At 45.8% G+C, this 17046-nt stretch overlaps 1 protein-coding gene across 2 annotated transcripts in view; it reads right to left on the bottom strand.

Moving 5' to 3' along the window:
- Window positions 1-17046, bottom strand: part of SELENOI (selenoprotein I) — a 53485-nt gene that overhangs the window by 19155 nt on the left and 17284 nt on the right. For both annotated transcript variants that reach the window (XM_061625907.1, XM_061625906.1), the window contains exons 2-5: window positions 10444-10512; window positions 10050-10158; window positions 4722-4796; window positions 3351-3613 (exon numbers count right to left, since the gene is read on the bottom strand). In XM_061625907.1, coding sequence (XP_061481891.1) covers window positions 3351-3613; window positions 4722-4796; window positions 10050-10158; window positions 10444-10512 — 516 coding nt within the window. The remainder of the gene's footprint in view (window positions 1-3350; window positions 3614-4721; window positions 4797-10049; window positions 10159-10443; window positions 10513-17046) is intronic.

Raw genomic sequence — 17046 nt, 5'->3', positions numbered from 1 at the left:
TCCATGGTGGCATGAAGAAGCAATTGACGGCAATTGCAAGTAGTTTTAGGATAAACGAGAGGAAGTTCTTCCTTCATACAATTGGGGAAGCTATGGCCACAAGATCATAGAATTCTTGAATAGTAGAGTTGGAAAGGGCCTGTAAGGCCATCGAGTCCACGCCCTTGCTCAATGCAGGAATCCAGCTGAAAGCATACTCGACAGGTGGCTGTCCAGCTGCCTCTTGAAGGCTTCCAGTGTTGGAGAGCCCACCTCCTCTCTAGTAATTGGTTCCACTGTTGTACCACTCTAACAGTTAGGAAGTTTTTCATGAAGTTGAGTCGAAATCTGGCTTCCTGTAACTTGAGTCCATTATTCCGTGTCCTGCACTCTGGGACAATTGAGAAGAGATTCTGGCCCTCTGTGTGGCACCCTTTCCAGTACTTGGAAGAGTGCTACCATATCTCCCCTTAGTCTTCTCTTCTCCAGGCTAAACATGCCCAGTTCTTTCAGTCTCTCCTCATAGGGCTTTGTTTCCAGTCCTCTGATCATCCTTGTTGCCCTCCTCTGAACCTGTTCCAGTTTGTCTGCATCCTTCTTAAAGTGCGGAGACCAGAACTGGACGCAGTAATCAAGATGAGGCCTAACCAGTGTTGAATAAAGGGGAACTAGTACTTCACATGAATTGGAAACCATACTTCTGTTAATGCAGCCTAAAATAGCATTTGCTTTTTTTGCAGCCACAGCACGCTATTGGCTCATATTCAACTTGTGATCAACAACAATCCCAAGATCCTTCTCACATGTAGTATTGCTGAGCCAAGTATACCCCACCTTATAACTGTGCAGTTGGTTTCTTTTTCCTAGGTGAAGAACTTTGCACTTATGCCTGTTAAATTTGTGTTGTTTTCAGCCTAATGTTCCAGCCTATCCAAGATCAGTTTGAATTCTGTTTCTGTCCTCCAGGGTATTAGCTACCCCTCCCAATTTTGTATCATCTGCAAATCTGATAAGCATTCCCTGCACCTCCACATCCAAGTCATTAACAAAAACGTTAAAGAGCACTGCACTCAGGACTGAACCCTGTGGTACCACGCTTGTTTCCTCCCCCCAGATTGAGAAGGAACCACTGATATGCACTCTGCGTATCATTTCATTAAATTTATATCCCACCCTTCCTCCCAGTAAGAGCCCAGTAAGTTTTAAAACACATTAAAAACATTTTTTAAAAACAGACTAAAATATATTAAAACAAAATATCTTTAAAAACATTTAAACTTCTGTAGCCAACTGTGGATCCACCTGACAGTTGTTCCATCCAGCCCACATTTAGCTGGCTTGCTAATCAGAATATGATGGGCCACTTTGTCAAAAGCTTTGCTGAAGCTGAGATATATTATGTCCACAGCAAAATGAGATCAGATTAGTCTGGCAGGATTTGTTCTTGATAAATCCATATTGGCTTCTAGTAATCACTGCATTGTTTTCAAGGTGCTTACAGATTGACCACTTTATAATCTGTTCCAGAATTTTCCCAGGGATTGATGTCAGGCTAACTAGTCTGTAGTTCCCAGGTTCCTCCTTTTTGCCCTTTCTGAAGACAGGGATAACATTAGCCCTCCTCTAGTTATCTGGCTCCTCACCCATCCTCCACGATTTCACAAAATTAATAGACAGTGGTTCCAAGAGTTCTTCAGCCAGTTCTTTCAGTACACTACTTCATCAGGCCTTGGAGATTTGAACTTGTTCAAAGTGATTAGGTATTCCTTGACCGTTTGTCTATTAATCTCAAGCTGCAGTCCTGTCCCTTCAACTCATGTTTGCTAGGATGGTCATAGACCCTCTTTTTAGGAATTGAGCACTTCCGCTCTTGACAAAGAAAATCTGTTATCATTTTGCCATCCTCACTGAGTAGCTGTACCACCATTTCTTTTCTCTGTCTTTTACTATGGATTTACCTGAAGAAAGCTTTTTTGTTGCTTTTGGCATCTCTCACTAGCCTCGGCTCATTCTCAGCTTTAGCCTTCCTGATGCCATCCCTAAAATTCTGTGCTACCTGCCTGTACTCTTCCTTTGTGGTCTTCCCTTCCAGTCATTTCTTGTTTTCAGGTCATCTCTAAGCTTTCTGTGAAGCCACATTGGCCTCTTCTGCTGTCATCCACCTTTCTTCCTTGTTGGAATTATTTGCCATTGTGCCTGTAGAATTTCCTTTTTTAGAAACTCCCACCCATCTTGGACTCTTTTTCTTATTAGGGGTGCTTGCCATGAAATCTCGCTTTTCATTGTTCTGAGTTTATTAAAATTGGCTTTCCTGAAGCCCAAGGTATGCATACGGCTACTCTCAGCTTGTGCTTGCTTTAAAATCAAGAACTCAAGCATAACATGGTCACTTTCCCCCAGAGTTCCCATAACTGCCACTTCATCCACTAGGTCATCTCTGTTGGTTAGAATCAAGTCAAGGATAGCTGATCCTCTAGTTTTTTCCTCCACTTTCTGTAGGAGAAAGTTATCTCCAACAGAAGTCAGGAACTTCTTGGAGGGGCTGTGCTTGGCAGAATTTGTCTCCCAACAGATATAGAGGTAATTGCAGCCCCCTATTACTACTAAATCATGCCTTTTCGAAACATTGGCAAATTGCTTTTCAAGAGTCTTCTCCTTGATTGGATGGTTGGTAGTAAACTCCACCAGCACGTTCCCTTTATTTCTTGCCCCATTTATGTTGTCATGACCTCTAGCATAAACTAGTTAAAAAACCCCAGAATGTCCATATTCATGGGGGAATATGGTTAAGAGGCACTGGGAGATCTAATACCAAAAATGGAGCCTCCATGTTCAAGAGGCAATCTTCTCCCACTAGGCAAACGGTGGGATGAAAATGGGAGAGGAGCCGACATCTTGTCTTGATTGCACACTTTCCTGTGTGACGTGGTGCACTGCTGCTGCTGCAGCACATAAAGAGAGTGCTGGCCTAGACAGACCTTTCCTAGCATGGGAACTCTGTTTTTATACTAGCATAAGACAGCCCTCACACTATGTGCGGCAAACGCATATGCACAAATGCCCTCTGACTGTCCTATCACAGGGGAAGTCTGACTCTGTGAATGCACCCCTTGAAAGTGCAGTAACTGCATATCCCTGAACCCACATGCAACCCATCCAGAGTGTCTCTGGTGCTTCATTTCAAACAAATAAGCGTTTATATACCACTTTTCGGGCCCAGCATTAAAACGCAACTGTTAAAACAAGGGAGCATGAAAAGCAAACCAGTAAAAACAAATCCAAAACACAAGTAAGAGAGTCAGTCAAATGCTCGGTGGAAGTCCACCTTTGGCTTCTCTTTGGAAATCTGAGGGGCAGGAAGTCATTCTTACCACCTGGCTGATGTCGTATCCCCAGGGCAGGAAGAGAATCCCTGTATTGTACTTCTCCCAGTGGGAGAGGATGAAAGAGAACAAGACCACCCACAGGAGGAGGTAGAGGATGAAGACACTGACACCGTTGGGTCCCCGGCCAAAGGTAGAGTATACTGTCACCACAAAGAACATGCAAGCCCAGCTGTCGAGGCCATGGTCAAAAAGCTCCCCAAGCGGAGTGCTGGACTGGGTGCGGCGAGCCTGCTTCCCATCCACGCCATCTGGAAATGGGTCATAAAGAGAGAGGGGACATGGGTTAACTCACAGCAGCCTGAATGGAATTGCTTGCAATCCCAGCAATTGGCTGGGTCTGAAATCCAGAGAGAGAGAAGAAAAACCTTCTAGGAAAAAGCCAGATAAGCCAAGGCAGATGAGCTGTTGGCAATCTACAACTGAATCTTCCTCTTCTTTAAATATGCTTTGTTTTTAAAAATAGGTGTGCATGCATATATGAGAATAAATTTCATCGGCAAGGATAAAAATGGCTACTAGCCACAACAGCTATGTTGTCCCCCCACTGCTGGAGGCAGGATGCTTCTGAATACCAGTGTCTGGAAACTGCAGGAGGGGACAGTGCTGTGCTCAGTTCTTGCTTTTGGGCTTCCCATAATGGGCATCTGGTTGGCCACTGTGAGAACAGGACGCTGGACTAGATGGGCCACAGGCCTGGTCCAGCAGGCTCTTCTTAAGTTCTTAACCAAAACACTTGGAGGAAAAAGGGTAAACCCTTCTTCCCCCACATCCCAATTCACAGAATCATAGAACAGTAGAGTTGGAAGGGGCCTATAAGGCCATCGAGTCCAACGCCTTGCTCAATGCAGCCATTTGACCCTGTTGTAACCCCCCCTCTGGTTGCTCTTGCTCCATTAACACAAACCCAACCAGATGTTCAATATGTAATCTACTTGGCCCCAAGTTTAAGCATTTTTGCTGCTGTATACTATATATAAAGAACTGGCACTTTAGTCAGCCAACAATAGGAGCCTAGAAGCTACAAATAACCTCTAAAAATATATTGATTTTTTTCCCTGTAAAAGCCTGCCGGACAAGTGCTTTTCCCGAATTGATTGAGAATTGCTGCTTGCATCTTCCATATCTTGCCCCCAAGAGGTCTGAGATAGAGAGACAACACCCAGCTATGAACACCCTCAGTGCAAAGAAAAAGGAAGATTCTTCCTTGCATATGCATGTTTTAGAGATGGGTTGTGAATATTGTGATGAGAGGTGGCTCTTGTGTGCGGGCAGTTTGGCCCCTGCTGCCATTATTACAAATGCCAAAAACATTGGCTATTACACAGACACAACATACAGGAAAACATCAGCTCTTACCTAGTGTGTAAGCCATGAAATTTAGGAGACCCACTATGACCCATACTTTGTTCGGAACATGCTCTTGATCAGGTGCTGTGGAAAGAAAACCATTTTGAGTGTCAGCACATTCTCTAGGAAAACATTGGCTGCACAAGGAGAACGGTGCATCGTTGCAGTTAAGACCAGGAACCCATCCTCTTGGCACTCCACTGTTCATCTTCTTGTGTCAACTTGCCTTCTTTGTATGTATCAACAAGCGCTTGCCTGCCACCACTGCTACCACACTCCTGACCCACAGCTAAGAGGGTGGGAGGGCTGGCTCCAGAGCGGGCAGTCAAACCTGTGTTTGTAGTGTAGCGTATGAATCTAGAGGCCTGTGTCCAGAAAATGTCCAGTTGGTTCCCAGAATATCCAGAGTAAAGACACACTACAGCAAGTTCTTGTAAAGAGAATCTTTACTGATTCAATAGGCGAAGTACTAACACGATACAAGTCTCTTTCCTCCAACTAACAACCCCCACACCTTGCGGTTCCTTCACTGTCAGGCCCAGGATGTGACTCAGGAACCAGAGCAACGATTGTAGTTAATTCGTGTTTTATTAGGGTAATGTCCAAACAAAGACTGCGTTTTCTCATGAATCAATACAGGGATACAGGTCCTGCGGCATTGGGAGAAAGTTGACAGAGCAAGGGACTTCTTCCCGCCTGTTCTTTAAGAAGGGGCCAAACGGGTGCGCAATCTTTCGCTCCTCCTTAACTGCCCCTCAGGTACTGCCCGCCTTCCCCCCCTTCTCTCCTGTCTTTTCAGCTGTCTGCGTGTGCGCGGTGAGGGGGGAAGCATCACCCCCTCCTCTTCTGAAGTTTCCGATTCCAGGATGGGGGATAGGGGAGGGGCTGATGGTAAACTGCCTCCCCGCTTTTCGGCTGTGAGCAGCCCTCCCTCTTCCCCCTCTTGCTCTGAGCCTGAAAGAGGGGGAGGCGTGAGAATGTCCAGGGAGGGCTCAGGCTCCCCGTTGCTAAGCGACCTTATCACTGGCAGTTCCTCTGTTTCGTCTTCGCTCCCCCTTCCCTCTGCCATCCATCCGAATACTCTTCTCCCAACTCTCCGGGATCCAGCTCCCCGGGATTGGGACCCCAGCTCTGCCTTCCGACATTCACCCAAGGTTTTATACACTTTCGGTTTATGTGCCAGCTGCAGTCCGTCCTTGGATTGCTGCACAGTATTAACCCATTACTTGTCTTTTCTTGTCTTTGTGGAAAAACACAGAATATCATGCTTTCCAACAGCCTACAGTGTTTTCTGTCTGAGTTGGTGTTTCTGGGACCAGCACAGGAAGACAATCCCAGACATTTAGAAACATCTGACAGGGATGCCTACAAACTGGAACAATCACTTCCAACCTTGTACACAAAAAACCATGCCAGCCCATGAGAACAATTCCAAAATCTGTATTAGGGTAACACCTTTATTTGACCAACCAAAATGCCACAACATACTGCAAAAGTTTTTTGAGTTCTCCAGAACTCTCTATCAAGTTAGATAAGAAAGCAAGGGGTTTTTTGGGGGGGTGGGGGGGAGAGAAGAGAGAGAAAAAGATGGCTGGTAGTTGAGTCATGCATTTGCATCTTGTAAGAAATTTTGCTTTAAAGCTGGATTTTTTTTTTGGCTGTTTTTGCTTTATTGATTTTAAACATGTAGATTCTTTTCTGCCAACACCTAATTAAGGTTTTGTACTTTTTTTCTTTACTGCTTTTCATAAAAACTTCCAAAGTGGTGAACAAAGATAACTCTTCCCCTTGGGGCAGATATTTGTCCTCTTCATAATTTGTGAAGTGCCTGTGTATGAGGATGGTACTACATAAATAATATTTGTAACATAAAACACAGGACTGATCAGGACAAAAATCACCAGCACAAAAGACAAACAGTAGGAAAAGCAGTTAAGTCAAAAGTCTCCTTAGAAAAGAACGATCTTGACTGGAACGGAGGGAGGGCCTTCCAAAGCACTGGGGCTGCAGTGGAACAGCCTCTGCTTCTAATGGAAGCCCATGTGATCTATTCAATTAGCCAAACTTCTAAAGCTGCCTTCCCCATCTACAGATGCCACCAGTCGTGCTGGTTGGGGCTGATGGGAGTTATAGTTCAAAACATCTGGAGTGTACCAAGTTCTGCAAGGGTGTTTTAAATGGATTAAACAAGCCTCCTTCCCCCACCCAATCAGAAACACCATTTTTTAAAAAGGCACTCCTCTTTCCTATTGTCTAAGTTTGCACCTCCCCAGCTTCAGAAATAGGCCAAGGAGGAGGAACTGGATCCTGGTCTCCACCTTGGCCACTTGCAGGAATCAGCTTAGCAAGAAAAGGATAATTTTACCATAACCTGCCAAGATAATATGTTTGAAGGGTGGGGTATAAATCTTAAAAAAAAAAAAATCTCAGCAAGCCACATTATAAAGGCAAGACACTTCCAAGTAGCTCTAAGCTCCAATTATGCAGATTTTCTTGGGAGTAAGCCCCACTGAAGTCAGCAGAGACATGCTTTCCTTTAGGAAAAATTAGCTTCATGCATATGCAGATTTCTGAAAATATAATGAACAATCTAAAATTCATCTACTTGCTCAACAATGATTGCTTGATTGCCACAGCCCTAAATATTCACTTTTGTGGCTATATCCCACACTCTTTGTTGAACAGGATGCAGCCCTTCTAGTACGTTTGGGCAATATATAGCTTTGCAGCTATTATCGAATACTAAACAAAGCTGTCTTTTTCTTCTTCTAATGTATGAAATTCATCACCAACTGGTACAACTGCTACATCTCCCAGTAAAGAATTTCCCAGTCATTACAGTGGGTAACAAACAAGATGACACGCGTGAGCCCCGACCCATTGACAGCCCCACACCAAACAGCCATGTATGTCTCAACAAGAAGAGTCTTTTCAGCACAAGCTTCTCTCGATTTTGCTCAGTTGTTTTGGGACATTAGGCCATTCTGAGATAAACTCTCAATGGAGGCACAAGGGGAGGAAAGGTAGACCCTGGCGGGCGACACCTCCCCATTGATCCTCTGTTAATAGTTGTATCTGGATCTCTAGCCTATAGTGACATAAGTTCCTTTGCTATCTGTTCTGTTTTTGTTTATGAGCCTCCTTGGTTTTTTCCATTTTTTTCATGAAAAAAATGGGGAGGGGGACAATTTTTCTGGACCTTCGCCTCTCTGCTGCCAGCCCAAAGCCCTCAAGAGCAACTGAAGAAACCTAAAGTAACTGCTTTCCATCAAAATAAGGCAAGAAGAATTTGCAGAGTGAAACGCTCCTCTTGAGGCAAAAAGCCAGACCCTTTTCATTCCACCCCTCCCTCCCCACACCAGCATTCTGGAGCTACTGAGCATGCTCAGTACTCATTGAAATGTTTGGATGTCCACCCCCTCCCCTTTTAGGTCTCTTCTCCTTCTTCATAAGAACACAAGGAAAGCCTTGCTGGATCAGGCCAGGTTGGTAAGTGGGGCAGCATGATGGGACCGTGTGTCGCTGGTCCTCAAAGCTCGGCACTGCCTGACAGGGGTCTACTGAGCACAATTCAAGGAGTTAGTACTAGTATACAAAGCCCTAAACAGCTTGGGACTCAAGTACCTAAATAAGTGATTCTCACAAGAGGTAGTGATGGCCACCAACTTGGATGGCTTTAAAAGAGGATTAGACAAATTCACGGAGGATCAGGCCATCAATGGCTATTAGCCACAATGGCTCTGCTTGGCCTCCATAGTCAGAGGCACGATGCTTCCAAATTGCTGGTCCGGCTTGTGGGCTTCCCATAATGGGCACCTGGTTGGCCACTGTGAGAAGAGGATGCTGGCCGAGATGGGCCACTGGCTAGAACCAGGTGGGCTCTTCTTACATTCTTAGATGCTTGCTTTGCTTGCACTTGACGTTTACTGGCTGACAAGGGAGTGGGACTTTTCCACAGTATTTCTGCTCCACGTTGAATTTTCTACCTTCAACAGAAGTTCAACCGCTAAATTTAACACCAATGTACTAGGCACTGCATAGGGTACACAGGAGCATGATTCCCTGCCCAAGACTGAAGAGGCACAGGAAATAAAACACAGGAAACTGCAGATCTCACATAAAGCAGCAGCAGGACAGTTATGACAGAAGAGGGTTAACCAGAAACAGAACATGTAGGAGCAAATGCTGCAAGGGCCGTCCAGGAAAATTCAGAGAGATGAAGGAGGACAAATATAGTGACATAGCGAGAGACGACATGAGGAGGCTGCAAAACCAGCAGGAGGGCAGAAAACAACAAGACCAGCCAAGTGTCGATGAACTTGCACAGAGACCAAAGGACAAAAGCAGGGGAAGACCAGGTGACACTGTGGCCCAAAGAGAGGTCCTAGCACAGCACCAGGATGCTCCTTAGGGGATTATGATGGCACTTTGGAGAGCTCAAGGCCATCAGATAACTGGCAATTGTCAGCCATTTCTAGTACATCTTACCTGCAAACTGACAACTCCCTGCCCATGTCAGCCGAGAAGAGAGTCTGGAGCTTATCGTTCAGGTTGTAAACAGACATGCTGCCACCTCTTTTCCCAACTGACATCACTGTCAAGGTTTCAAGGCTGGAAAAGAACTCCCTAGACCTCAGGTGGCCATCCAGACTGGCAGGGAAAGGGGATTGCGGTAAAGCAAATGCCAGCAAGATGTTTTGGACTACAACTCCCATCAGCCCCAGCCAGCACAGCCATGTGATGCTGGGGGGGGGGGGATGGGAGCACAGCCATGCTGGGTAGGGCTCAGTGGGAGTTGTAGTCCAAAACATCTGGAGGGCAGCATGCTAGAGAAGGCTGGCTTAGGCCATCACTCTCCCCAACACAAGCAACGCTGCCAACCCCCCACCATGCTTGAAGACAGCCCTGGGGAGGTACAAGAAGGGCATAATCATGACGGCGTCTCCTAATACTGTGTCCCTCTTTTTCTCTCACGTGTCTCTCCTCTCCTGCCTCCTTCTTGGGTGGGACAGGAAAATGAAGGGAAGAGAAAAGTGGGGCATGAAGAGGAGGGGGTCACTGTGTTTTTGTGCACCCACCTTTCTCCACACCAACATCAAAGCAGTCTTGCAGAACACACAATGCTCTAGGAATCCCCCCGCCCCAGATGCGTGTGGGCATGCTCCTGGGGCTTTCACTACTGCAGTCCAGAATTGACATCTGAGTGCACCACAGTAGGATCAAGCAAGCCAAGATGTCATCAATGCACAGAGTCAGTGTCAGGAACATGCGTATCTCAACTCTTATCACTCTCATGCCAATAAATGTGTACATAACTTTAAAAAAAACCAGTCTTACCAGATGCATAAAAGTCAGGGTCAAAGAATGCCATGAGGAAGAAGTTGAAGACAAGCAGCAGGAAGCCACTAAACGTTATCAAATTTGGGGCCAGCCACGTAGGGAAAATCTACAGAAAAGCAGCAAGAACACCCAGATTAATGAGCAGGTAGAGTAGTCCCCTCCATGACATTCAGGCAGGAGGAGCATGTGACTGTTCTTCAGCATTAGGGAAAGGCTTGCCTTTCTGGCTGTCTCGCTCCAGCGTTAGTCACAGATTGAAAGAGACAGAGGTCACGTCAACCAGAAAGTGCTCTGGCAACTTCTCCACTGACAGGGATGCCAAGAGATCCGCTTCAAGCACAGAAAGCACACTCCTCAAAAGGGCAGGAATCGAGACATTGGGGCCACTCACCTTAACCACTGTATTCCAGAAGGGATGCATAACATACAGGGAAAGGGGATTGCTGTCCACGGCGCTGTACTGTGAAGGAAACAAAGAGGGGAGAGAGGTTAAACTGGAAGCCTCCCCAACAAGGCTTTCCAGAAGGCCCACCAATGAGAGCGGCAGAGAAATGCCTCAATGCATATGACAGCAATGCCTTTACTAGGCCAACCAAAATAGTCTGTAAGCTTTTGAGTTCTCCAAAACATTTACATCAGCTTACATGGTAAACCATGCATGAGGATCCCTTGGCCCTCTAGATGTTGCTGAACTACAACTCCCACCAGCCCCTGCAAGTATGGCTGACGGCCAGGGATGATGATTTAATTAAATTTATATCCAGCCTTTCCCTCCCAGAAGGAGCCCAGGGTGGCAAACAAATGACAAAGCAACAAAAACATCTATGAAACATATTAAAACAAAAACAAGTCCAACACAAATAAAGACTGTGATGATGGGAGTTGTAGTTCAGCAACATCTGGAGGGCCAAAGGTTCTCTACATCTGTGATGAACAAAGCAAGAGGGTGTGTGTGTGTGTGTGTGTGTGTGTGAGAGAGAGAGAGAGAGAGAGAGAGAGAGAGAACGTGGCTGGTAGTAATGCCGTGTCTGCATCTGGGGAGAACTTCAGGACAGAATGCAGGAGACATTCAAATGAGACTCTTTTGGCTCTATGCAGGTATCAGGTTGCCCCCAGGTCTACTGGGAAGAAGAAACATAACGATGGCAGATCTCTCATTTCTAGGGAATCAACATTACTCCCACTCCAGAGATGAGAAATCAGCCACTGTTATGCTGCTGCTTCCCTGCACAGAACCTAAAAGAGCTTCATCTGAATGTCTGCTACCTCCACTCCTCAGCACACATCAAGTGCCTCTCTTAGTTCTGGCATCTCAGCAAACTATAGTTTGCCCTAGTTTGGATTGTTTCCCAATTAACCTGGGAAGAGGAAAGTATGTGGGCATACAAGGGTTGCTCACATATGAGCAAGCTCATTAGGTCTTCAAAATGAGATACAGTTAGAAACACATCAAAAGTTGCAAAGAGCAGTTTTCTTCAGCCAGGTGCCTACCATTTTGGACTACAACTCCCATCAGCCCCAGCAAGCACAGTCATGCTAGCTGGGGATAATGGGAACTGTAGTCCAAAACAAAACTGAAGGCACCAGGTTGGCATAAATAATGGAAACAGAGGGCAATTGCTTGTTTCTCTCCCCCAATTTTCCACTGCTGTGGTCCAGGTTGCCAAGAGCTTAAACCCCTCCTTTTAAGATGTCACTTCCCAGAGAGAATCCTGGCCTAGGCCCAGTGTGGTTGCATAGACCAGAAACTCAGCCATATACAGCATTCATTTGAAGTTTCCTAAACGCGTACCTTAGAGTTCTGCATTAATCCCCCACAGAGAAATTATTCCACCTGATGCAGCATCTATATGCTTGCAGCTCTCTCCTCTCTTAAACAAGCATTGCACCCCAGAGGCATTTGAGAGATGGGCATCCTTAATCAAGTCATTTTTGCTGTGTAATAGCAACCCGCTGCAGGCAGGCAGGGCAAGCGAGGCCTTGCTACACAAACGGGATCCATGACTTGTGTGTTCTTAGCATCATTCACATACAATTCATTTGGCATAATCAGAACCAGCTTTGCGCCATTTCCAAAGACAGAACCATCTAGCGATTTAGGAGGCTGTGGGATTTCACTTAATGGAGGGCGATACTTGGCAGATTCGTTTAAATCCCGTTATCTCTATCCTTCTTGTGGAATGTGAAAGAGGCTGTTCCCAAGCATTTGGAGTAAGCAGAAGGATCCCTCAAGCTGAGTGCTTTGCTTGTGCTGTAGCAAATTCTCATTCTCAGAACTATGCATGACCAGAGAGCCACTGAGTCCAATATTTTGGCCTGAAGGCCAAACCCACTAAACTGCTGCTGCAATCCAGAATGCCACCAGCAGAGAGCAGTTGCCTACATCAAGATGTTTTCAGAGGAACCTCTCTTGCTGCTCTGCAGAAATCCAGAGTAAACAGCCACCAACGTCATGGTTCCTCACCACCACCAGAAAGGTACTCAACTGCTGTGCAATTCCACCACAGCCAACATTAAGGCGGAGGAAGAATCCCTTTCTGTTTCTAGCGGAGCACTTCTAATGCCCCAGAACATCAGAAGATAGACGAAATCTCTGAAAGGTGATCCCCTCTGCAAGCCAAAGTTTTGGCTCTCATTTACACCTCTAAGTAACCTAAGCTCTCTTCTGAAATCCAATTAAGTGTTCAGTTTGTAAAGGAAGGAGTGGTAAAGGGTGCCTTCACCAACAGTTTTCGACTACAACTCCCATCAGCCCCAGCCAACATGTGCTGGCTGAGGGTGATGGGGGCAGTAGTTCAAAAGAGCTGGAGGACCCTAGGTTGGCAAAGGCTGGGTTAATAAACAAAGTGTATTCATTAAAGCTATAGTCTATCTAGGTATTCACTGCTATCAGCAATTGATTCTTAGAGCTTATTTGTTACACTGATATTCCACATTTCCTCCCAAGGAGCTCAAGATGGTATACATGGTTTCCCCGCCAGCCACCATTTTATCATCACAAGCATCCTATGAAGTAGACTAGGCTGAGAGATAGTCACTGGCTCAAGCTCAGCCAGTGAGCTTCATGGTCCACTAGCGATTTGAACCTGGGTCTAGGGCAACAAGCGACAAATAAAATAAAACAAAAAAAACATTCCTAAGCTATCACTGCATCTGCATCATTGCATGTATTCAATCAAGCAGTCCGTTTGCTTCCCTTGACAGCTCTGGTACTTCCTGCTGAGATGCAGCACCAGACCATTCGTTCCCCAGTTGTTTGGCTTTTAAGCACCAGAGAGGGTCAGATTACTACCACTGTGGGAAGTAATGACAGGAGGAGGAAGAAAAGTAGGTGTGGGGAGCATCATCCAGAGCTGAAACACAGCAAGGGATAAAGATAAAGCTGTTCTCAGGAGGCTTGCCTGGTAGCCTAATCCCCACACCAAGATCAGATTTCAGTGTATCCTAGCAGCATAATCCCAATTTTAGCAAAGGGAGTCAAACAATAAGGTTACTTAAATGCTCTTTTGCAAGGAGTTTATGCAAAAGCAGACCCAACATGCCTCTGCTTATACTGTTAATTACGCTTGCTGAGCTGTTGCTCCTAACGAAGGAGAATTCTTGCCTTTACTGCCCAGGAGATATAGGGCTGGCACAAAGGGAGGTACCCTTGTCCCATTAGCACAAGGATTTTACGCTTGTGCGGTGGAACTCGTGCACACCCTGCACCCTACCCAAATCTGCTTCAAAGGATTAGGGAAACCCCAGAACAGGTTTAGCGGATGCATTGGGGGGGGAGGAGATGGGAAGTTCTATTGCACAAGTGTAAATTCTTGCTCCAGCAGAATGAGAGATTTAGTACTGCAAGCTTATCCAAGTCATTTTGCTGCCTGAGGCAAAGGAAAAGATGGCGCCCTCCCATTCCATGTACAAAATCCAACTGAACTAGCAGCTAAATCTTACTTCAACACTGGCGACAGGCCAGCATCCTCCACCACTCCTGAGGACAGTTATAGGGGGGCCTAAGGGTAATGATGGGAAGCTGCTGCCCTGCCCCCAGCATCTGTCACTTCAGGTGGCTGCCTACGAGGTAGGTAGCCGTGTAACAGGTCTATTGCTGGCTGGGAGGTGAATACCATCTTTAGCCTCCCCAGCCCTTTACTGCACCTGTTCCTGCACCGGGAGAACTGCAGCCTGTTGAGGAGCCAGAAGGATGAGCCAGCCAGCCCTGCCAGGGAGAGCAACTCTAAGAACTTTGCCACAGCTGTAGCTGCTTCTGGGGGGACACTTATTTTGTGGACTCTTGTTTGTGGATGGATGCTGTGTTTGGTGTGACAGCATATACGCAACTCATGAATGTATAAAGTGTGATTTATGGTGTGCCTGTGCTTTTGTTATTTCACATTTTTATTGATTTATGGTATTGTACTTTTCAATTTGTATTTACTGCAATGTCATACTTTCTTTCATATTATTCTGTTCACTGATTTGGAGCCGTTGGCCGAAAAGGAGCATAAAAATAAAGGAACGAATGAATGAATTCTGCCTAATGGTAGGACAGGCCCTGAAGAGATGCAAGGCAAACTTTGATACACCATGCAACAAAAGCCATTTTTTCCATTACTCTTGGCTCCTGTGCCCGAGGAAGACAACATCGTAGAATGATACAGTGCTGCCTTGCTCTAAAATGCTGCCCATACCAAGTGATACCTGCCTGTGGTGCTACAGGGGAAAGTGACTTTTTGATGGTGTACCCCAGGTGTAGAAAGCTCTCTGCAGAGAGCAGCTCCTAGTACCCACTTTTCAGTATGAGATGATGATCTTTTTATTTCCCCAGGCCCTTTAAATGCTGAATTTTAAAAGCTAAAACCGTTTAAGAACAAAGGAACAGCCCTGCAGCTGGACCAAACTAAAGGCCTTTGTAATCCAGCACCCTGTTTCCCATCAAGACCAAGGAGATACCTATCTGAAGCCCACAAGCAGGACCTCAGGGCCTTTTCAGTTCTGGCTCCCCATCTGTGGAAGGCTCTCTCCAGCGAGGCCCCCTGGTGCCTTTGTGGACATCTTTTCGGCTTACCCTTTTTTCCAGGCCTTTGGTAGACTGAGTTGATACTGTTTTATTGTTAGCTGCTGATAAAGCTTCCTATGACTATTATCGGAAGCTTTTTTTTTGGTTAGTTATGTGAAAATGTTAGTTTTTTATATGAATTTTTCCCGATTGTATATAATGTTCTTGGTGACTCTGTTGGAGACTTATGGATCCTGATGGTTTCCTGAATGCTCTGGGGGATGTTCCCAACATGGCTGGCACTACTGCCGAAGCCCTGGCCAAACTCTGGAATACGGAGGTGACCCGGGCAGTGGACACTATAGCTCCAAAGCACCCTCTCCCACCAGGGAAGGCATGTAATACACCTTGGTTTACTCAAACCTTGGGCCTGATGAAACAGCAGGGACGACGGCTAGAGCGACAATGGAGAAAAACTCAATCTGTCTTTGACCGAACACTGGTTAGAGCTCATTTTCGAGCCTACCATGTGGCGATGCTTTTTCGGGTGGTCTGGGGTCTTCTGGGCTCTGGCCCAACTGCAGACTCTGAACCACCAGTTGCTCGCTGTGAAATGTTGGCAAGGCAGATAAAATTGCTCGAATTTGGATTGACTTGGACTCCTCGTTAATTACAGTTGTGCCAGATGTCCCTGTTGCTCCCTCTGGTCATTTTTCCATGGATACTTTTCAGCTTGTAAAGCCTGAGGATGTGGACAGGATTCTGGGAAAAATGAGGGCCACTACCTGATCGCTTGATCCTTGCCCATCCTGGCTAATTAAATCTGCCAGATTGGGAGAGGCTGGTTGGTTGACATATCTGATTAACACCTCCCTAAGGGAAGGCTCCATGCTGGGATTAGACCTTTGTTAAAAAAGCCTCCCCTTTCTTGGCAAGGTGATTGAGAGGGTGGTGGTGGCTCAACTCCAAGTCTTCCTGGATGAATCAGATTATCTAGATCCTTTTCAATCAGGCATCAGGCCTGGTCATGGGACAGAGACTGCCCTGGTCACCCTGCTTGATGACCTATGCCAGGCATCAGACTGGGGAAGTGCATCCCTGTTGGTGCTGCTGGACCTCCTGGTGGCCTTTGATACCATCGATCATGGTATCCTTCTGAGTCGTCTTGCTGGGATGGGTCTAGGAGGCACTGTTTTACAGTAGCTCCATTCCTATCTGACGGACAGGACCCAGAAAGTGGTGCTGGGAGACTACTGTTCGACTCCCTGGCCATTGGCCTATGCCCTATGGGGTACCGCAGGGTTCCATTCTGTCTCCCATGCTCTTCAACATTTATATGAAACTGCTGGGAAAGGTCATCCAGAGATTTGGAGTTCAGTATGTCATCAATATGCTGATGACCCTCAACTCTACCTCTCCCATCTGTGTGCCTGGAATGAAAGAGGTTAGATTGACAGGCACGCTGGAGAAAGCCTTTTCAGTTGTGGCTCCGACTTTGGAATTCCCTGCCCCAAGAAGCCTGCTTTGCTCCCTCCCTGATGGTCTTCCGGAAACTTGTAAATACTGTTTTGTTCCAGAGAGCTTTTGGTTGGGACTGACGGGTCAGCCTGACACTGTTTTAACATTTTTTATCTTTTAAGTTATTTTATTCTCACTCTCTTATATGTGTATGTATTATTTGTATGTGTGTGTGTTTATGCATAATGCATTTTATGTGTTTTAATTGTATTTTATGCATTGTAATTAACTGTGATGTTTCTGTTTTTATTGTGTATTTTACTATATACGCGTGCGATTTTATTGTAGCCACTCTGAGTACCCTTATTGTAGGGTAGAAGGGTGGGATAGAAATATTTAAAATAAATAAATAATGTATTTGTATTTATGTTTTTAAATGCAAATCACTTGGAGACCATTTAGGTAACAAGTGACTTAGAAACTTTAAATGGTCCAAAATGCAGCAGCCAGATTACTGTCTGGGTTTCCCTTTAGAACTCATATAACCCC

This window comes from Rhineura floridana, chromosome 4, assembly GCF_030035675.1.
Source record: "Rhineura floridana isolate rRhiFlo1 chromosome 4, rRhiFlo1.hap2, whole genome shotgun sequence".
Classification (NCBI taxonomy): Eukaryota; Metazoa; Chordata; class Lepidosauria; order Squamata; family Rhineuridae; genus Rhineura; species Rhineura floridana.
Note: the sequence above shows the minus strand (reverse complement) of the source record. Positions and strands in the feature narration are given on the sequence as shown.